The sequence below is a fragment of the Xiphias gladius genome, chromosome 4 (assembly GCF_016859285.1).
Source record: "Xiphias gladius isolate SHS-SW01 ecotype Sanya breed wild chromosome 4, ASM1685928v1, whole genome shotgun sequence".
NCBI classification, from domain to species: Eukaryota; Metazoa; Chordata; class Actinopteri; order Istiophoriformes; family Xiphiidae; genus Xiphias; species Xiphias gladius.
The window spans coordinates 14866594-14888980 of record NC_053403.1 but is presented as its reverse complement, the minus strand read 5'-3'; the positions used below and the strand labels follow the sequence as shown (position 1 = coordinate 14888980).

Sequence of the window (22387 nt, the reverse complement as noted above, 5' to 3'; positions counted from 1 at the left end):
CAATCCACTGACCATCTGGTGAGAACTGGTCTTTCTCGAACACAGTGATACACAGGACGTCTTGGTAGAGGTCTTTGATAAAGAACTGGCAGTTGAAGTTCCACTTGGGGTTCAGAGTGTCGCTGATGGGCCGGGAGGTGTAGCACTGAGCCCCCATCGTCAGCTCACAGTACGGATTACTCTTACCTGGAGAGAAATGATGAGGCTCTCTGATTTAACTAGTCATTTCTTATGTACCACATACTGTATTGAGCATTTCTTGAAGAAATGGAACACCGAACATTCGTATCCCAGCACAGGGCCTCACCGTTGGGTTTGCAGGCCTTGAGCTCCTGAGCTTCAGTGACAGTCACCAGCAGTCGGCCGATACCGCTGGTTTTCAGGGAACGTGCTGAAACAAATGCAGAGCCGTTAGATACAGACCTAAAACACACAAAAGGTTTTGTCTGTTGAAACAACAGAGCTTGTGAATAATACACACATACAGGTGGTAAAAAATATCGTTTGTTATGAGTAAGGGAATGTACAAAAATGATTAGGGAAGGAGGATTATGGATTTTTTTTTTTTGCTGAAGGGAGGGTAGAGAGAACGGGGAGGTTTTTCTTCAAAATTTTTACTCACCCCATATTTTAGCCTTCGCTTGCTGGATTTGTTGTGAAAATAGAATAACATTAATGCAAATGATGGCTTTGGGTCGCGAGAAAGCACCAAATGCAGAGTACAAAAAATGATTTGACCGTTTCAGGGCTCACTTTTCCCCATCAGAGTCAAGTAGATAAGACATCAATGTGGCAGTTTCAGAAAACACAAATGCACATGGATCTTTCTTGATATTATTGATTAAATCTTATCTCTTCTCCTTCACATTAGGCTGTATCATGACAGAAAATTTAAAAAAATAGAGTTAAATGTATCATTTAAAGTTGTCTTATTACATTCAAGTTTAGCCTTTTATTCAGTATCTCTTTATTCTAAAATTTGGAACGGCTGGAATATTCAGAATTTTGTTGCATTAGCCATAATTTTGAAAACTGCATATTGTACTTGCATATAATGGGTGCACTGATGCTACAGTGAAAATTATTATTCCATTAGTATATTGGGTATTTACATTAGATTACCCTTATTAAATTCTTTACAGTTTAAATGGTGAAATTAGTTGTATCAACTCTGTACTATGTTATGAGATATTACGAGAGGCTCCAATGAAAATATTAGAAACGCTGAGGAGAATTTTGCTTTTTTAAAAATTGAAATACAAGATTCAACCCCTCCTCACACCCTAATAATTTTCATACAGTCCCTAATGTTTTGTGTTGTATATGATATTTAACTAGTTATTAAGGCGGCTTTCAGTGTAATTAAATTTGGGTGTGAATATGGACAGTATGTTCATGTATCCCGTTTCATTGCGTTCAAAGCTTCTGTTCACTGCTACTATTAGAGATCAACTGCTTTCACACACACACACACACACACACACACACACACACACACACACACACACACACACTTAGTAGCTTCACTTAGCCGAAAAGTGACTGCATTTACCTTGGTAAGCTTTCTCTCTCTTTTTCTTCTCGGTTTCTATGAAATGTTCAGATGCTGCTTTGATTTTCTGGACCCACGTTGTCCTGGCGAAAAAAAAGGTACACACGTGAACACTCCAGACAGAATACTTAGGTCTGTGCTGAGATTCGCGCAGATGCCCTCGTGTGCACACGTACCTCTCGTTTAAAGTCTCAGTTTTGAGCGTGTAGACGCGATCGATGTGTGAGACGTGGAAGAGCGGCTCATCGCTGGATGGGTCCGGAGGCATTTTCACCAAAACCTCATTCAGAAATAGTGGCTGGAGAAGAACATATACAGACAAATGAATGACACATGGACTGATGCCCGAAAAAGGAAAACAACCGAGGATATTGTTGAATACTGAAATGAAAAAGAAGTAAGTGAAACATTTCAGTTTGCTACCAGCAGGTTACCTATAAATAAGTAAAACAAGGCAAGTAGTACTTTAACACCACAAAGGTATTCATATCATATTCCTTTGTTTAAGAAAAGTGCCTAGCCCTCACTTACTGTTTTGTAGATCTTCAGCTGTATGTTGGTCTTGGGGCTGAAAAGCTTGTCTGGTCCTGAGGACGAGAAGGGTTTGGCGCTGTGTGTGAGGAGGAGGAAATCACTGAAGAGGAAAGCCCACAGCTCCCTGCTGCTTTTGGTTTTGTACAGCCGACCGCTGTGAAGCAGCTTGCGAGGCCCGAGGCAGTTTGTCAGCGAGTTGAAGACCAAGTGCTGAAAGAGTGACGGGGAAGACAGTGAGGCCGGACTGAGGAGGGATGTAGGAAATGAAGCGAGTACAGTAAAGTGGTCTGGTGAAAAACGCTCCCTGGCTTTGTTGCCATATGGGCGCGTTTGGTTTGGTAAAAAACAACATGAATTCTGATCCGAAGCAGAAGTTTAACTGCAAAAGAAAAAAAGTGCCTAAAACAATCCAGCAGAATTTAACGCAATGGCGTCCAAATGTAAAATAGCTTGTAGAGGCTGTCTATAACTATACCCTACAGCAGGGATAACATAACATTAAGAAACTACACACGCCATGATTCAAACGTGTCACGTCTGAGCGCGCTCACCTCTATCGGTCCCTCACACTGGACGTGGCTCTGTATCCACTCCAGCCTGTCGGAGTTCTCCTTCTCCCTGACCCCCTCGTTGACCTGAGAGCATAGCTCCTCGGCTCGCTCCAGAGCCTCTCTCAGGGGCCCGCGGTCCGCGTGGCCATCAGGCGTGTGCTCCAGGATCTGACCGACGGGACGATGAAAGGAGACAGATGGAGAGAGACATGGACTTAGACACGAATAGCAGGGGAAAAAAAAAAGTGGCAGGTGGGGAATATTGTAAGTAGACGTATAGAGAGCATTTTCTACCTACATTCTTGATAAGTAGGGGGTAGCGTGTGATCCTCTGCATCGGCTTGAGGAGGAAGCTGGACAGTGGCATTCCTTTACAGCGGTAGTTAGTGGCGATCTTCTGCTCACGAGGAGGCAGAGAGTGAGAGAGATAAAGATTTATATTTTATTGCATCTCACAGAACCATGTGTGCCCTCTTATGTCAGTCCCATTGCACGATTCCACAGGATACACAACTCAGTACCTTGAGGAAGTCTTTAAAGTCGAGCTGGTTGTGGGTTTTGCTCTGCAGCAGAGCAGCGGCGTTGAGCTGGCAGGAGCAGAAGCGGATGTAGGGCTGCATGTGCGCGAGCTCCGACGCCAGCAGGTCTCCTATGAGCTGAACCGGCATGTTCTCTCCTCCTGTCTTTTTCCTGACACGCAGGGCCCTGGGACACAGATGATGATTATGTCAAACATTTAAAAGATTTTTGTTACATCTTTTATTTAGAAATGGATCAAATCTCAAGTGTCCTGTCTTTCAACTTTGATTTCCAGCTCATGGAGACAGCTGTGTGTGTGTGTGTGTGTGTGTGTGTGTGTGTGTGTTTGTGAATACTGGCTGAATTGTCGAATATAATTTGAATAGATCAAAAAGCAAATCCGCTATTTTCAGTGTGCAGTTCCCTCCTTAGCCCAAAGGAGCCAGAAACCTCCACTTCACAGTTGCAGGAAGCAGAACAGACTAAAGACATTAAACAGGATGGTTTAAGGTGGTGTGTGTGGGGTACCTACTTGAGCAGTTTGGTGTTACACATAATCAGCTCCCTCCAGTTAACAAAGATCGCCACCATCTCAGCTTCTGTTAGACGGCCGGACTCAGACATGGGCTTGTGGAAAACCTGAGATACATAAACATACACAGACAAGTAGAGACAGAAACAAACAGAAACAATATCGGTGCTTTGAACTCCAGAGAAAGGCAGACTATTTCTAAATATCCCTGAATGTTTGAGAGTGTGTGTCTGAACCTCTAGCACCAGCTCCAGGTCCTCCACATAAGTCTCCTCAGTCTGGATGAGCTCATGGATATAACCCTGTCTCTTTCTCTCCTGAGGGGTCATGGTGTCCAACGTCATCAGGTCGGCACACCCTGTAGTGCGCACGCACGCACACGCACACACACACACACACACACGCACACACACACGCCCATGCAAGCAAACAAACACACGTGCAGGCATGCATACATGCACAAACACACAGCAGCAGCATGTGCAAGGCAAACACACCCACAATCACTTTCCTGTCAATCAATAACATGAAGCCAATACGGTAATCGCGCTTGTAAAAAACACTATCAGCATGTTAAAATCTCCCTTTATTATCAGCTCTATGATACTTTATTTACATTTAATGCACAGACAAGAGTGAGGCACATTGTAGTTGCAGTACATGAGCTTAAGGAACATACCAGGCAATGCTAATGCTAACAACAATGCTACCAGTGACTCTGGATTAAAGAAAAATGAAGCACCTTTCATGTTTGGGTGCTCGCTCCAAATGATTGCATAGGTGTAAATAAATAAAGTAGCTAAAGCTTGAGTGAGAGAGCAGTGGAAGACTCACTTGGTAGTTCAAGTCTTTGAGGTTCAAACTTGGCAAAAGTTGGACGCGAATGTCAGCAGTGCAGTGTCGTTTTCTATTAATCTACTCTTCACAGTTGGTATGGTAATAGCTGTGAGGTTTTTTTTTTTTTTTGCTGGTGATATCCAAGTTCAGTACAAGATGAGTCTGTTTTTAAATACTTGGAAGCATGAATAAATGGAAGAGTGCATAAGAAGAGATAATAATAACACAATCAGTTAGTTTTAATTCAAGCAACGTGTTAGCAAGCAGCAATCAAGGATACTGGTGATTTAAGCAACAGTGAGTCTTCTCATTGGTCCATTTTTAGCAAGGTTTAATGTTGTTAGTGCAAGAATGAATGACCCTGTTAAAAAGAGTTTTATCATACTGATTCGTAACCTTAATTTAGAAAACTAAATGACTTCAGTCTGATGGCATTTACATATTGTTTTCATTACACTGAGTAACCAAACTCTTATAATCATTATTTCCAATCATCTTCAGCAAAACTACACTTTCCATGCTTTTGTCTAAGAGGGACAAAAGCCTCTGAAACTCCCGTCTAGCTGCCTCTGCCTCGCTCCCTTGGTTAATTAGTTAAAGAAACATCAAGGGAAACACAGGAGAGGAGAGAGCGAGGGGGGTAAGGGTGAGAAAGTAATGTCTAATAGGAAAAGACAGAAGAGGAAATTTAAAGCAGAGCAGGTTATAGAAACAAAATAATAATAATAAAAAAAAGGGGGGATCAAAAACAGAGGAGCACAGAACACCACAGTCCTAAACGAGTGAGATGAAAGCGCAGAGCTGGGCTGTTCTTGCTGGCGGGCTGGGCCTCCTGTTGCGACAGGGCAATTCGGATTGGCTCAGACAGAAGGGGTGAGGAAGAGGAGGAGGAATAGGAGGAAGAGGAGAGAGGAAAGCCAGCATTACTGTCCTACAGAGGAAAGAAAAAAAAAACAGAGATGAAGTGGAGGAGCGGGAGGGGGACGTGAGTGAGATGAAGGAGAGACGGAGAGACAGCAGACATTAATATAGTTTTAATATTAATGCTGGACTCTAACATGCAGGTGCATTAATAATGCATTTCTGGAAATGTAAATGTTATTGCTAGTTGTATCAGCTGGGGCATGATGGTAATTTCTTACATTTTATTTCTGTAATGAAGTGCAGACCTTGTGTGTTCTGGGGTGTGTATAAGTCAGAACATGTTCATGAGATTTAAAATTTCATCGTGTTTTGTGTCTGTTTAACAAATTCATACAAATTAAATTGTCCAGTGTGTTCACTCTTGTTAACAGTGATCCGCTGCTGTGAGGAGAACATGCAAGCTATGAATACTACTTCAAACACAAACCTCCTGCTTAAAAATGGGATTTTTTTTTTTTAATTTTCAGGCCAACTATGTGCAAATGAGCAGTGAATATACATGAGTGGAATCACACTCATCCCGACAGTGCAGTGATCAGTGTGCTGTAAATGCAGTGGCATGTATAGTGGACAAATGCATTGTACTTCCCAGTGAAAATGAAGCTTTAATTACCAGAAATGTGACAAAAAATGTGAAAAAAGTGCCATTTCAATTTGAAACTTATCAATGGTTGTTCTATTTTGTTGACCCAGTGATTTGTTGGCAAAGCTTGTTTAAAAGAATAGTTTGACATTTTGGGCAATAAATCTATTCTCCTTCTTGCTGAGAGTTAGGTGAGAAGATTTACACCATTATCGTACTGGTCCGTTATATATGTAGCTACAGTTAGGAGGCGGTCATATAGCGGTTACCATAGCATAAAGACTGGAAACAAGGGAAAAAAGCTAGCCTTGTTAGCTAGGCTTGTTACATTTAGTTTTTTGTTTTTTAAGTTTTAAAGAAAACAAGATATAATGCATTATTTAGTGAACTTTAGAATTCCCGGTGGGCAGATTTATTTTAACTTTTTACCATAGGATACAGCCAGGCTAATGTTTTCCCCCTGCTTCCCCTCTTTATGCCAAACTAAGCTAAGCTAACCACCTGCTAGCTGTAGCTTCATGTTTAACACTCAGCCTTAAGAGTGGTATCAAACTTGTCATCTCACTTCTGGCAAATCCCAAAGTATCAAACTATCCTTTAAATTATTTTAAACTGTTGGTGCAGTCTTTGGGGAAACTTAAAAGGCCTGATCCATTATGTTTGCTTGCAATAGATGAAATGTAACATTTCTTTGACTTTATTCTTGTTACTTTAACAAGGTGTGAGACGCCATCCATTTCAGGATGAATTACATTAACAATATGTAGGGGATTGAGCCTTTTAAGTGCAATAGGTTTATGGTCACCAGCGATCTCCAGTGATTGACAGAAAACCATCTATTTTAAGCTTACCGCCAGTCTCTCCATGCTCTGACATGGATGAGGAATCTACTGTACCTGGAGTGAGCCAAGTCAACTAATGAGATTTTTCAGCAGCAAGTGGGAAGTTTTTTTTTTTTTTTTTTTTAAAATCAGTTTCCATTTGTGCCCACAGTCTTATTTCTCCCCTCTAATGGCACTCCCACAACAATTCCAACTGAATTATTGTGGGAGTGAATTACTGATTTTCTCTCAAATGGTGTGACAGAAAAATATTGTCCTTCTGAGAAAAAGCTGTCAAGGCAGGAAAAAAAGCCCCTGATGTTTACTCACATTGCTGGCTGGGGTCTGATTCTGTTGTCATCTTGACATAATTTGTGGGCAGCAGGCCTATGACCCCATTGGCTTCTCCCTTCCACCAATCAGGGTTTGTCTTGTCCAGGATGTTGATCAGCTGACCCTTGGAGAAGCTCAGCTCATCCCGATTGGCAGCAGTGTAGTCGTACATCGCGATAACTTGGCACACTGAGGGATCAAGGGGCGCAAAGGGTTTGTTATTAAAGGCCCTGAAATTTTATTTTCTCAATCAGCTTTTTACTCCGAGCAAAATATGGTTCTTCAGGAATACACTATTTTCAGACTAAATTAAATCATTCGAGGGTTATCTCACATGAGTTACTTCTCTGTTTGTTCTTCTATGTGCTCATCTCACCAAGTACTTCCTTGCACCAATCAGGATTTTGAATCAGATGATGGCTGATTGTTTGGACACTTTCAATCAAGAATATTCGTTTTCTTTTTTTCATTTTTTGAGTGTTAAGCTCTTAATGCATAATAAGAACTAAAGCATTTTTTAAAAACTTTAACGGGTTAGTGTTTAGCCAAGAATATTTAATGTTATACTAGCTACTACTATACTAATGTATACTATACTATTATAAGTAATACTTTAGATTTGAAGCATTGTTTTCAGGGGCTTTAAGAAGTGAGTGTTGATCAATTGGATATTTCAGTGTAGTCAGTACGGAATTTTCAAAAAACTCATCAATCTGTTGAAAATGCCAGGACTTTTATGGTTTTCTGGGATTATAATTGAAAAAAATTACGACAGTAATTGGATGTTAGTAAAGCTACCAACAATATTGTTCAACCGTAATATTCACAAAATGCCAACCAGTACAACAAGCAATTTTGTTAGGAAGTGTGTCTACTGATATTTGTTCACTCATTCCATAGGTTAATCACTTACAGATACTTGAAATTAGAGTAATTTATAAGCATTTGCACCACACTTTCATGCATGAATTTATATCTTATGTAATAAAAAAGACAGGGAATGACAAACGCAGTTATTGGCAGGGGTTGTCAGGTCAATTGTAGCCTTGAATGTGTCCACTTGAAATGATTCTTAGCAATTCAAATAAAAAAAAATGTGGAAACAAACTAGACTGATCATGCTTGCTCATCACGAACAGGATGTTGTGTTCAGAGCGCGTCAGCCCTCACCTGGCAGAGGGGAGGGAGAGGACTTGCTGCTGGAGGGACCCAGGAGCTTGACGTGAGAGGAATGAAACCACCCTCTCTGCCGCTTCTTACCCCGAGCCTGGAGGGAAAAGAGCCAGAGAAGGCAAAATCAAAATCGCGAGGTGAATTGATGAATCGAATTTGTCGGGCGCAGCGCTGAACCTCCAAAAATCTCAGCAGCGGAAACAATAATCTATACTGAACCGTCTTTAGAGGAAATGTATGTTCAATGCCTTCGTAGATCCAGCCAAAGCTTAGCCTCAAGTCTGTGGAATGACCAAAACATTGCTGTTCAGCGTCTCATCCTACTTGACCAAGCCTTGTAAAAATTTGGCCTAGCATATTCATTACTGAGGGGCAGTGTATAATTTGACAAAGCTGCGGCATCAATGAACAACGCTATTTGAATTTTGACTGTCTTGTCTGAACTGTTCATCAGTTCCTAACTTGACTCAGCTGTCTCATTACTGTACATTTAGGGAGCGCTGTAACCAGAGCTACAGCTGCAGCCTCAGCACCAAACAGTATGTAAGGATTAACCTCTCACTGCGGTAGATGTATGGCCTGCAGACAACCCTGTAATTACCCCTGTACCCTCCTGTCCAACTCTCACCAGATCCTAATTGATCTGACAAGTCAACAGAAACATACACATCTCCAGTACCAGCTGTGATTAAATGTTAAAATGAACTCCTTCACTTGCATGCTTTTACTTTCTTTGTACTTCTAGCCCATGGACAAGATGGATTAAATTTAAGGAGGTGAACAAGCAACTAGTTCTCCAACTAGAAACTATAATCCATTCATCGATTAATCTGGCGATTGTTTTCTTCATTAATTGATAAATTGTTTGGTCTATAAAATGTCAGATTTGTGAAAAAAGGCCATCACAATCTCACAAACCAAAAGATGGATTCTTCAGATTACTTGTTTTGTCAAAACATCAGTCCAAAACCCAGAGATATTTGATTTACTGTCATAGAAGACCAAGAAAACCACCAAATATTCACAGCTGACAGGCTGGAAGAAGGGATATTTGACATTTTTGTTTAAAAAATGTACCTAAATGAATAAGAAAGTATCCAGATAGTTGCTGATTAATTTTCTGCCTAACAACTAATTGATTAATCAGCTAGTTGTTTCAGGTCCACATTTTTCATAATCACTTGTTAATAGAGCATTAAATAATTTCTGTCATATAATTATAGACTTTACATTCACATTTTCTCAGTTTTCTTCAAACAGAGACAGAAAGGGCCTGGAATATGAATCTTTCAATATTTCCCTCTGAAAATGGGCAGTGGATTTATGTGAACTAATATATGATTGATTAACCATGGGTCAGTTCTCCAAGGTGAAGGTGAACTTGGACTTTGAGCCAAGGCAAAAACTTTTTTACTGAAAGGTTAAAGTTTTATCAGCTAACATTATTCTTTTATTCTTGCTTCTTAAAAAAAAAAAAAGACTGCTGTAATTATAATAGAGCCCCCTAAGGCTCCAGTGACGTACCTGCAGTTCCCCGAGCCACCAGCCAGTGGAGTTCTTGGCCAGGACCACAATCAGTTGCCCTGGAGACAGATGCAGCTGATGCATCGTCGGGGCGACGGTGTTGGCGACTGCCTGGGCTATCTCTGTTGACCAAAAATATAGAACCGACGATGAATTTGGATAAATCAGGTAAATGTCGAGGGAATGACAGTTAATCAGCAGATCCTGGCAGTCTTTTCTGCACGTGTGTGAAGTGTATGTGAGGTGCCGTGCTCATTCTCACCAGGCTTCTTGGTTGGAGCTCCAGGTCTTGACGGCTAAATTGGTGAAGTGGTAGTAAAGTACATTTTTAACAACTGATTAACTTTTTCAGAGCAGAAAAAATAACAGTAAATGCTCATGACAGGTTTCCAGCATTGCTTATTTTGTTTTAGTATCAATTACAAAATGCAGACGTTATGACTGATTACATTTCTGTTATCATTTACTCAATTAGCTGACTAATATTTGTAACTCTATTTAAGATGCAATAATTAAACAGAGACATGCATACAACTTGACTCACCTCTGGCTCAACAGGTCGCACATAGTTGGAGGGGAACACCCCCGTCTGGTCCCCGATGCATCCTCGCCACCACTCTCCTTCTCTCTCCGTCACCATGACAACATCCCCCTCAACAAATGTCAGGTCCCCGGCCTCTGGGCTCTCATACGTGTACAAGGCCACATACTCTGGTTAGGAATAAGTAGGAAAACATGAGGCAGAGCCACTTGTCGGACAGAGTTAGTGTGTGAATAAGAAGTTTAATAATGACTCTGGTTTTCACTGACAGCTTAATATGATTATATATACACAGTAGAGACAAATAAACTATTCTTACCCTCTAGCTGAACAGAGTCGGATGTGTCAAATGCATCCATACTACAGTGGGAACAACACACAATCAGTTAAGTCTTACATTTAACTAAAATTATACATCAACGAGATCTGTGCGTCTGTTCTCATGTGTGTATTCATACTCAGTATTCCCGGCCGTCTCCAAAGTGACATAGCTCTTAGGGAACCATCCTTGCGTCCCGCTGAGCTGTCCCAACCACCACTCGTCCCTCTGCTGCACCACGCTGATGATGTCCCCCTGTGAGAAGCTCAGCAGCGCGGTGATGGCGTCACTGGAGGAGAGGTTGAGGCGAGTTTCCGAGGTGGCTGACCACGAGGAGACGGCACGAGCCAGCAGCGAGACCGAGGGCTGAGTGAGATTAGAAGGAGCAGCATCGGTTACAACGGAACGATTCATTCCTAGAATCGATTAAACCATAAATTCATGTCATCTACTTATAGATCAACTTAGAATATCGCACTTGCAACAAGGCTATAATTTCACCCGACTCTTTTAGACTGAGAGACGTTACCTACAAATGACAGACCTACTAACACCGATGTTATCTATTGGGAGAGGGAGATCTGTAAATGTCTGTGTGACCCACAGAGAGAAAGAGAGAGAAACTCCCAATGGAGAAGGGCTATAAATATACAGTCATGCTGCTGACCAAGTGTCAGTGTCAGCAGCAGTGTGTGTATCCCAGCCAGAACTGGTTCCTTGGCCGCCAAAGCCAGTTTATAGCCCAGATATACTACAAAGGCAGACATCACTACACCAGCAGGAAACCCAGTTAGGAATCGGTCAGGAATTGAAGTACAAGCCAATTTTTAAAAACCAGAAGGCAGTCTCCAGATAATCCAGAAGCTTGTGACACATTTCGTGGTCATTTTCCAGCAGCAGATGTGAAATGATAGACGAGATGTACTTAAAATAAATCTTCTAACAACCTTTTTTAAATTACAATATCATAACGTGTTAAACAGGCTAGCTGCGTGGTCTTTCGGTCGGTCTGTTGGTGCACCACTTTGGTCCAGAATGAAATATCTGGACAACTAGCAGATGAATTGCCCTGAAATTTGGTACAAACATTCATGTCCCCCTCAGGATATTTTTAATAACTTTTGTGGGAAACTTTTCTCCTGGTGCCAACGTCAGGCCAAAATTGTACTTAATCCAAAGCTTTGGTTTATACACATGCTGCAAGTTAGCATACTGGAATTGTTAGCATTTAGCTCAAGTATAAAAAAAATAAAGTAAAAATACAGACACCCTAAAAACAGATAATTTCCCATGCTGCTCCTGAATAAAACATGGATTTTTCTTCCAGAAAATTAATGCTACTCTCTAAACTGACACAACAACAAGACACGGTTTCAATTTTGCTGCTGAAGTAGGTCACTGAAAAGTTTGTGTTTTTTTTTTTTTTTTTTTTAAAAAGAGAACTGAGTCAGACCCAATTCACCGCATGCCTGGAGTGAAAAGTAAACAGTACTGTCCTCCTTACCTGTGAAGCGTCTGATTGGGCAGGAGCAGTGTTGCCGCCTTTTGCCTCCCCATCTGGGACTCTGGGTAAAACAGGAGGGACAAACCATTAGTGAAGGAGGAAGCAGAAGAAGAAAAACAACCCAACAGCAGTCCGGCTTAAAGTAAAAGTCGACGGTGACTGTTACAGACTAGCAGTCAGCGACAAAGCTCAAAAATGCTCTTTATCTAGTGTTGGGACACTGAAAAATGAGACAGAAAAGGTCTTTAAGACTGTCCTATCCTGTTCTTTCCTCCATGTTACCCCATGTTAAGTGGTGGCGGTGGACAGGATGTTTTTCCAGGCGAAGAAGGGGCAGTCTCAGCAGTGGAGGGTTTGGGACATTTCTCTGCATAACTCTGGGGGAACCAGCCCCGGTTTCCACGGTAACTCCCGCACAACCAGCCAGGCTCACCGACAGTCTGCTCATCCACCTGCATCGTGGAAAGTACAGTTTAATCACACTGTCAGTCAGACAAACAGTAACAAGGAGATGATGAGAAACATGTTTTTTTTCTCGACTGCAGTCATCCTTCAGACCAGTCAGGAAAATTTACTATTAGACAGCAATAACACAGGAGTTGTGATTGTAGAGGGCCATCACACAATCACAGTAGTCCAGTGGGGTGTGAACAATCCCGTGTGCCTGTGTCTGAGACAAACTACCACTACATTTTCCAGGTTACACACCAACTGCTCGCTGCACTGTCGTTTTTACTCATGCAGGTTTGACAACTTGTTCTTTTCACTTGACCTTGTCTGTTTCTGTCCTGCAGCTGTGTTGTGCCCTTTGCCAGCCCAAACCTTCCCATTTCTTAAACGAGCTGGGTCGGTAGTTGAGGGGGATCTACCAATCTCCTGACTCCTCAGTACGCTCCTTGAGGAATCATCATGATCATTTAGTGGTAGTCTGGGTTATATTCATGTGACATGACAAATTCTAGAATATTTTTTGCTGTTGTGATCAAGAAGCAGATAGTCTTTTACATTATAATATACGATGTGTACATGTTGTGTAAAATATTCAGTAATTAGGTGCTGTGTAAAATTATGGGGGAATGCTCCACAGAAATGACTTATAACAGTTTGTATGAATTTCAATTGGTACAGTATAAGTAAGGTATATATGGGTAATTTTTAATCCAGTTCTAAAAAGTCGGGGCAGTAAAAGTAAAAGAGGTTAAATTAAAAAACAGAATGAGGGTGATCAAGAACAAGAATTTTACCTGGAATACGAGATGCCGAAATATTTATGTGAAAACAATACTGCTAACACAGCCCACCTATGCATCGAAGGGTAAATGTGTGAATCTGTGAGTCAGACATCTGTAGCGTGTGTTTACAGTATGAGTGCGTGTCCCGTACCTCTATGAGACAGTCTGCGTCTATACTCAGCTCATCTGCGTTGCGGGCAACAAAGGAGTACAGGGCTCTATACATGGTCAGCTTGAATGATCGCTGAGGCACCGACACCGGATGCTGTCCTCCTCTTTGCTGCTCCTCTTTCCTCCTCCTCCTCTCCTCTTCCTCCTCCTCTTTCCGTTTCCTCTCTTCTTCCTCCTCCTTTTGCCTCTTCTCCTCATCCTCTCTTCTTCTTCTTTCCTCTTCCTGTGCTTTCTCCTGGGCTGCTCGGAGGCAAGCCTGTGCCTCCCTCTCCTCCTCCTCCTTCTGTCTGGCCCTCTGCTCCTCAAGGAGCTTCCTCTGCCGGGCCTCCTCCTCTTCCTTCTCCCTCTTCTCCTGCTCCCTCTGTTCCTGCTCTCTCCTCTCTTGCTCAAGCTTTGCCTGTCTGTGGGAAGCAAATTCAACTTTTTAAAGCCTTCTGAAGCATAAAAAAACACAACACACAGAACATGTGTTTTATTGGAAATGAAGCTCACCGCAGAAACAAAAGCAGATTCAAGTAATGGATTATGGGGCGTAATCTGCTGCATGCAACGAATACAGACAAATATAACGTGTTTGCTCCCACTCACCTGGCTGCCTCCTCTTCCTCCCTCCTCCTCCTTTCTCTCTCCTCTTCCCTGCGTCTCTGCAGCTCCCTCAATTTCTCCTCTTTGACTCGGTACAGGTCATCCAGGACAGCCTGCTGCCTCACCTGCTTCTCCCTCAGCTCCTGATGCAGTCACCGCATATCCAATACATCAGAGAGAAATAAAGACACAGGCATCAACCAGCAGAACAATTGTCAAAATCAGACGCAACGACTGTATGCCAGCTTTCATTCTGCTCCAACCACAAAGCAGCTATCTGGAGCTGATGTACAGTAATAGAATTTATACTCAATCTATAGAGAGTAGTAGATGAGTTTCAAAACTCATCTCTACATATGTGGTGGTTTAAAAAGTACTTGATGCTATAGTACAAATACAATCATTCCAAACATGCAAAACTGATGTAAAAAAAAAGGACGAAGTCCACACGCTGGCAGCAATTCACAGAAACATGCAGATATATGTACACATGAATAAAGTGAGATTACTTTTTCTCTTTCTAACACAGTGTGTGTGTGTGTTTTACCCTCAGGGTGCATCCTGTTTACACAGAAAAACACAGCCTAGAACAAATCTCACAGAGAGAAACAACAACAAAGGAAGATGTGGTACCAGAGCAGAGCTCCGTTTAATAATGAGTCAAAAGATAAAAAAGCGAGGATGAGCAAACAGATTGAATCATAACAGGATGAAAAGGAAACGAAGATTGGAAGATTGTGGCTTAAGGCGAAACAAGAGGTGAGATGAGAAAAAAAGAACAGGGAGGGGTGGTGAAAAAGATCACACAGTGGGAGTTGAAGAGAGAGAGACAGAGGAAGGAGGATAACCTTGATGAGAAGGAAGAGCTGGCTGAGACAGGCCAGCAGAGACAGAAGGCCCCGCAGGACACAGTCATCCATATCCCCAAGCTATGAAAGAGACACACAGTGTGATGATGGAGGAAGAGAAAGGGGGATGGACAGAGGAAGGAGAAATAAATACATGCACAAGTTGAGAAAAGACGAGTGTAAAGGAATAAGAGACACATCCAGTAAATGAGAAGCAGAAGAAAAAGAGAGGGAGGAGAGAAAGAGAGGGGTTAAAAGCCTTACAAAGCAGTTGGGAAATAATAACAATTGAACAGAGCAGAATAGAAAGAGCAGGCTTTTTGAAGTGTCAGATTGATGATATATTGTGAGAGGGCATGACATCATTCTTCACAGGTAAAGAACTGTCAGGCTTTTGGCCAGCAAACGTTTGCCTCTGAGTCTGTGTGTGTGTGTGCAATAATGGTTAGGCGACACGGTTTTCTTTGCCCGAGGGGTGAAACTCTACCATTACTGTGACCAGTTTCACAGCGGCACTTTAAAACTCCCTGTTTTTGTTCTATTCCAATAAAGCCTGCACGGAAGGAGAGAGAAGAAAAACTCTCCACAAATCAGGTTCTACTCTTAATGACAGGTTTGAAAAATATTATTGTCAAGGCTTTAACATGCCCATTTTTATACACACATTACATCGTGTTTGCAAGTTTTAACTCTTAGCTGTAACATTTTTGCTAACCATTTTTGAATGCATGCTGCATACTTTTTAGGATGTTTTTAAAAATATTTTCTTAAAATTTCCTGGCAGCCTTTTGTTTCTATTGTTTTCCGGTGTGATAGGAAAATCAGTTAGACCCTTGAAACTTCCTTATGTCGTGTAATTTTAATGTAAACTTGATGGTTACTGTGCTAGCTTCACAACCCAGGCAAGTTTCAAGAATCAGCTTCTTGACTTTCATACTGTATCGAAATGAATGGAAACCAAATGCCTGTACGTTCAAATTTCTAGAACACAGTAGCATGACTTGTAAAACGGTTACTGCAGTCGTGACAGAAAGTATTACAGGTGAACAAGCAAAACCTCTGGTATGCTCCTTTAAATAGGGCTATGTCTAGGGACATGTTTGCTTGTTTGATACGTGTATTTGCATATCATAGTTCAGCTCCACCCAGGCCCTTCAGTACATTCCAAATCTTGATTTTCTGCCTCCCAACCAAGATATTGGACCTAAACTTCTACAAAGCTACAAAGCATCCCCTACAAATTCATGGGGGACATTACGGGTGCCAAGTTACTCTACAATCCATGGCCTCTGCAGTGGCCTGACCTGGCTCGTCCCGGATTCATTTGGGTTCTGTTGAATTCAAACTCCTTTGAGACGGGCTAAAAATGTAATAACCGTCCTCCATATCCTCTGAGTTGGCATGTGCTGATCACTGACCTTAAGCTCCTTATTATACTGCTCCATCTGAGCCAGTTTGTCTGTCGTTTCCCTCTCCAGAGTGTCCAGCTGGTCTTTCAGCCTTCGGCAGTTCCCCCCTTTCTCCGTCACACCCGCGGTCAAAGAGGTCAAAGTCACCGCTGCACGTCAAAGGTCAAAGGTCAGAGACAACTGAAAGAATGCAGTGACCGATATTGTGTCGTTGTGTTTCGTAAGCAGGCATTTGTTACCCACATGAGAGTTTGTTGAGGCTGATGTTGCGCAGTTTCTCAGTCAGCCTCTGTTGTTCTGGGACCAGCTGTGAGAGCTTCCGCTGCCAGTCCTGTGGCCAGCACAGAAGTGCACATGTGAAAATAGAAAATCAAAATACATTCCTGGAAATAACTTGAATGCAAAACTTTGACAGGGAAGGAGTGAAACAAAAACATTTCCTTTAACCTCAAACTGAAGCTGCAACGTGTTGATCTCTTGGATGCGTGCGTCCCTCTTCTGATTGACGAGGTCCACCTCTGCCTTCTGAATCCGCCTCTTGCTCTGAGCGTCACGGAGACGGTCTGAGATCTGCTTGTGCTTGTTGCCCTGGAGACCGGATGATACTACTGTGTACCAATACATTCATTAACACTGGATGTTTGTAAGTGTGAACATGTGTGAGTGTTAATGTAGTCTCACCACAGCCTCCAGCTCCAACTCTAGACTTTTCTTTTTGGCCCTGAGTCGAGAGATTTCTTCCTGCTCCCCCTCTCTCCTCCTGCCCAGCTCCTCTTTCTTCCCTCGTTCCCACTCCTCCCTCCGCTGGCGCTCCATCTCCTGCTTCGCCGCCTTAAAGTATAAAGAATCATGGTCACCAGATATGACAATCCAGATATTTAGGATCTCGCAGGCGAGGCTACCTCTCCCACTCACCTCCTTCCTCTCCAGCTCCCTCAGCCTCTCCTCCTCCCTCTGCCTCTCCATCTCCCTCTGCCTTTCCAACCGCCTCTCCTCCTCCAGCCTCCTCCGGTTCTCCTGCTCCCTGGCCTCCCTCTCCCTCCGTTCTTGAGCCTCCTTTTCCTCCCTCTCTCTCCTCTCCCTCTCTTTCCTCTGCTCCTCCTCTAGAGCCAGTCGCCTTTTCTCCAACTCGGCGCTGCCTCGGGCGAAGTTCTCCTTCAGCTTGTCCTCAAAGGACACTAAGAAGAGGGGGAAGAGAGAGGTATGACACAGGAGAAGATGAGAGACTCAAAAACATAACAAAACATACACTGTGCAGAGCATGTCATACCACTGCTCTTGGTCTTTTGTGCAGGTTCTGTCTCTGTTGTGTCTATCAAACACGGAGTTATGTAGGGCCCCGTTCCATTAACAAGCTCACTGGACTTGATTCCTCCTCTGAAACAAGAAAAAGGAATGTGTGTGGTTGCAAATCATTGATGAATCCAGTAAATGTGTCAATCTGTGTTTGTGTTACCTGAGAGAGGGAGGTACCAGGTCCTGAGGCAGTGTGAGTGGTAGAGGTCGGCCAGTTTTAGCCATGTCCACCAGGTGCATGGCCAGAATGAACTCATCAGCTCGTAGCTGACCGTCCTTATCCACATCTGCCAGCATCCTATGTACACATAACACAGTGAGTAACACAGTAAAGCAATAAAGCTAAAATCTGTACATTTTTTTTGGTAAGAAGAATATGTATATTATATATATATTTTATATATGTATATTATATATATATTTTATAGCAGTATCATTGGTTTTTAAGAAATTTTTTAAGGTGTATGTTGTTAGGTATTGACACTGGAACATTTATAATGATAATACATCCTGTCTATACACTGCTATACAGTCTTAGTCTTAGTGTCTTGGGATTGTTCGGAGTTTACAACCTCTCTAGCTGACAATTCTAAGTAAAATCTGTTCAAATTAGAGCAACTGCACAGCAAGTGTCATTAATTTAAAACACTGTGAGCTCTTTTATCACAAAATCTGCCTTCCCACATTACTTTTCCCTCTTTAGTGTGTAATTTCATCATTCTAGCAAATAACACATTATTAAATAATTTATCCAGATGGAGCCACAAATCAAGACAATAATTTCCACATAAGGTGAAGAAGCAAAAATATCAATGTAGTTTTGATGTACTGACATTATCCATGTACATGTGCTGCCTCTCAAATAGATCATGAACTTAAAAAGGCACAACCAGGCTGAGGAGTGTTTATGAGCTGGATCATAAATACACACAAACACACACACACACACACACACACACACACACACACACACACACACACACACACACACACACACACACACACACACACACACACACACACACACACACACACACACACACACACACAAACACAAACACACCTTAAACTCACCAGATGGTAGCCAGCTGAGTCTGGGTGAGGTTTGATGCCATCAGCGCATTTCTAACCTGATGTCCTGAAAAAGAGAAATGACATGAGAAACAACAGCAGAGTGATTTCTTACGCCAACCAATGTGAATGTGTTTGTGTGTGTCTGCTTGCCAAGTTCTGTCGAGTGGGGTTAAGAGCAATCACAAGAGCACGTGACTGCATGTGTGAAAAGTGAAAATGACCCAGTGTGTGCTCTGTCAGGCTTCAACAAGACCACTCATGAGCAGCCAAGCGCCCCTGAGAAGCTTGTATTTATTTAGGTTGGAGTGTGTGTGTGTGCGCGTGTGAGACGCACCTGACAAGTAGCCACTCATGAGCTTGTCTAGCGTGTTGAACTGCTGACGGTACTTCAGTCTGGAGGGCTGTGGAACAGCCCAGTCACTTGCACCCATCTTCGGAGAGTTACTGGCCAGTGACGTGGTGGAGGAAGAATTTGAACTATGAACAAGGAAAAGAGGGGCGTGTCAATATGCCAGGATATCACCTAAAGGGATATTGCACAATAATATTACATGGTCAGCATTCCCTTTTTCCCTTGTATTCTTGCCTTGACTTAAAACCACTAATTGCTCCGAGACTCCCCGGTGTTATTTCTCAGCTCTTAATTAGCTGTAGAGGAAAGTAGTGCAAACGACCATCAAGACAATAACTCTCAGAAACGAGACAGCACTGTACTCTCAGGCTGTGCTACTCAACCATTCTGTTTTCATTATAAACAGTTCCTCTGCAAGAATAGCAAAAGGATAGGCTGGGTCAAATATGTTCATTTGAGAAAAATGCATTTTTTCCTCACACACTATAGCTGGGTGGAAACTTGCAACACTCCTCTGAAATAAAAGAAGAGATCTCAGGGTGACAATGGGAGACGGAGTGAGGGATCCTCCCTCTGCCCAAGGGCTTTTTTCTGTGTGGGTATATGCATATTAGTGTGTCTGTGTGTGTGTGTGTGTGTGTGTGTGTGTGTGTGTGTGTGTGTGTGTGTGTGTGTGTGTGTGTGTGTGTGTGTGTGTGTGTGTGTGTGTGTGTGTGTGTGTGTGTGTGCGCATGTGTAAATTTGTGCAGTAAAATTCCCTCATATTAAAATTTGTAATGCGTCTGGAAACGAAAACAGGCAAGTACAATGTGTCTAGCATGGTATTAGAGGGTGTAATAGTTAGAAATAGAAGGTAAAATTGATCTGGGTGTGCTGCTGGTTCAACCTGTATTTGCTTCCTGGTGCTCTGGTACCCTTATTGAGGCTTGCCTTACCGCCTACACCTGAGGTCAGGACTTTTTGTATGAACCACTGGGCCATTCAAGACAATGAAATAAGATATTACTCCTATCCTTTTCCCAAACCACAAAAAACACCATAAGAAGGATTAAGGATATTGGATACTACTGTTGTGTATTTTTGCACAGAATCTGGCCATCAGTGAAACTCCACAAAACCTCTTCTTTGTTGAGTCCATTACATCCCACCAGCGTAACTATTATAGGCAGAGATTAAGTGCTTTGTCCAAAAACAGAAATGTTAGTCTGACAGGCACAGGTGTAAAACTAGAAACCCCATTTCCACTTCCCTTTCTAATGTAAGCTAACATTTAGTGGCTGATAACGTTTATGACATTATTAGCATTTAATGTTGTTGTTGAGATAATCGGCTGTCCCACCGATTAGAATGGCTAATAAAAATAAATGGAAAGTTCACAATGGTAGTGGCCTCTTCCCATAAGAATTCCATTTGATTCCTGTTCTCCTCTAATGTTTGTGACTTTAAACAAGCCCACTCCCTACTGCCAACTAGAACATCTGATTTCAAATTGCCCTTCCTGTTCTCCCTGTTATCTAATTGTTTCATCTGCCCGCATTCTGCTCCTGAACCCTTCCCTGCAAAAGCTCTGTTTCTTTGTAAGTGCCAAACTAATGGGCTGGCTTGGCTGTGTATTACTTGTGTTTTTTAACAAGCCTTTTCCCTAAAAAAAAAAAAATCACTGCATAATAAATGGTAATTCTTAAAAAAATAGTAAAACTTACTGGGAAATGACGTACTTGGTTATACATTTATTTTTCAACCAGACCCTGATGTGCCGACAGAGGTTTACATAAGGTTTTTGCTATTGAGGGAGTTACACAGTTATTTTGTGCAGTATGCATATATTTACAACCTGGGTCTCACCTGCTGGATCCAAGGTCCAGAAGAGAGTTGGCTTTTGACATGCCGGTGGTAGGAGAGAACGCCATAGGTGAAGAGAAGCCAGAGAGAGGGAGTGCTGAAAAACAGTCGGAGGCAGTCAGTTAATAGTTAAATTTAATTTTGACAAATTCAAGGTAATGTCAGAAAAAGATTTAATGCTTTTGTGCATGCATTAGTGTGCATATGGTTTTCTTATGCAATCAATCTCTGACATACTGTAAATCCGCAGAGTGCAGTTGCCCTTGAACGTGTGTACATCTAATCTTATCTCCTAATACTTTACAGTCACAGCACACAGAGCTCCTGCAGCAAGGTTATTGACATCTGGCTAAAAACAAAGCGATCGTGGTCGTCTGCAACCTGCCACTAGAGACGGTTAGTCTTGAGAGCTGTAACACTGATATATTTTCAAAGGTAGAGAGAGAGCGGGAGATAACAATAAAGGGAACACCAAAAAATGGAAAATAAATAAATAAAAATAATCACACTCATTCTCATTAGACTGCTCATTTCACAGCCAAAAATTGTACTTGCACAGAGAGTGAGATTAAATAGAGTAGCCAAGGGAGAGATGGAAGAGGTGATGGAAGAGAACAGAGTGAGATAAAAGTATAATCCAAAAAAATAAATAAATAAATAAAACTTAATGAGTATGTATACAAGCTGTCAAACTACCAAAAATAATCATTTTAACTGCCAATATTTACCAAATTCACGTATTATATTATTCTAGCAAATAACACTTATGCTAACATATCCAATCCAATTATGCTAACATAATAGGCACTATTAAGTCATTTACTTTAAGGCTACTAGCATAATGTTTTGTAATTTAAGTTACATTGTGTTATTTTTGTGAAATGTAATTTAAAATCGTTCCACTTTACAACCTTATTTTAAACCATTTTTGATCAAGTGTCAAGTCAGTTATGCTGACCATATTTCAAATTTCTCTCTTCTTGGGTCATATGTCAGCAAGTTAACGTGAGTTTTGTCAGTTTGTTCAGTTAGCTACGTAGCAGTTACACTTGGCAGTTATTAGTTGTAAATATTTAGTAACAACTAATTTCTGCCTAAGGACTAGTTTGTGCGGTGCAAATTTTGCAATGTTTCATTTAAATTTAGTATTGCGCGAAATCTCCATTTAGTAAACACTTAAGTTATAACTAGGCTGAGTATGAACTTGCAAATTCGAACCAGTGCAGTCAGTTCCAGGGGCCTTAGGCAAAGTCAAACTACCAGTATCTGTGTTCCAAAGTTATAATGCTACAGCAGTGGCTTTTTTTGCATGTGCACAAGCTAATATCCGT

General features: G+C 41.8%; 1 protein-coding gene across 3 annotated transcripts in view; it reads right to left on the bottom strand.

Annotated features, from left to right (window-relative positions):
* The window catches only part of itsn2a (intersectin 2a), a 37081-nt gene that overhangs the window by 941 nt on the left and 13753 nt on the right, over window positions 1-22387 (bottom strand). The window contains exons 7-38 of one of the 3 annotated variants that reach the window (XM_040125598.1): window positions 21060-21153; window positions 19197-19339; window positions 18863-18926; window positions 17949-18086; window positions 17763-17869; window positions 17408-17670; window positions 17174-17323; window positions 16940-17080; window positions 16736-16823; window positions 16502-16641; window positions 14239-14378; window positions 13631-14051; window positions 12530-12699; window positions 12248-12308; window positions 10883-11109; window positions 10744-10784; window positions 10428-10594; window positions 10146-10179; window positions 9884-10005; window positions 8357-8453; window positions 7184-7375; window positions 6884-6928; window positions 3925-4046; window positions 3689-3795; window positions 3159-3342; window positions 2936-3034; window positions 2638-2805; window positions 2084-2296; window positions 1729-1850; window positions 1553-1635; window positions 308-391; window positions 13-186 (exon numbers count right to left, since the gene is read on the bottom strand). In XM_040125598.1, coding sequence (XP_039981532.1) covers window positions 13-186; window positions 308-391; window positions 1553-1635; window positions 1729-1850; window positions 2084-2296; window positions 2638-2805; window positions 2936-3034; window positions 3159-3342; window positions 3689-3795; window positions 3925-4046; window positions 6884-6928; window positions 7184-7375; window positions 8357-8453; window positions 9884-10005; window positions 10146-10179; window positions 10428-10594; window positions 10744-10784; window positions 10883-11109; window positions 12248-12308; window positions 12530-12699; window positions 13631-14051; window positions 14239-14378; window positions 16502-16641; window positions 16736-16823; window positions 16940-17080; window positions 17174-17323; window positions 17408-17670; window positions 17763-17869; window positions 17949-18086; window positions 18863-18926; window positions 19197-19339; window positions 21060-21153 — 4401 coding nt within the window. The remainder of the gene's footprint in view (window positions 1-12; window positions 187-307; window positions 392-1552; window positions 1636-1728; window positions 1851-2083; window positions 2297-2637; window positions 2806-2935; window positions 3035-3158; window positions 3343-3688; window positions 3796-3924; window positions 4047-6883; window positions 6929-7183; window positions 7376-8356; window positions 8454-9883; window positions 10006-10145; window positions 10180-10427; window positions 10595-10743; window positions 10785-10882; window positions 11110-12247; window positions 12309-12529; window positions 12700-13630; window positions 14052-14238; window positions 14379-16501; window positions 16642-16735; window positions 16824-16939; window positions 17081-17173; window positions 17324-17407; window positions 17671-17762; window positions 17870-17948; window positions 18087-18862; window positions 18927-19196; window positions 19340-21059; window positions 21154-22387) is intronic. The other 2 variants (XM_040125599.1, XM_040125600.1) reach the window with 2 other exon arrangements.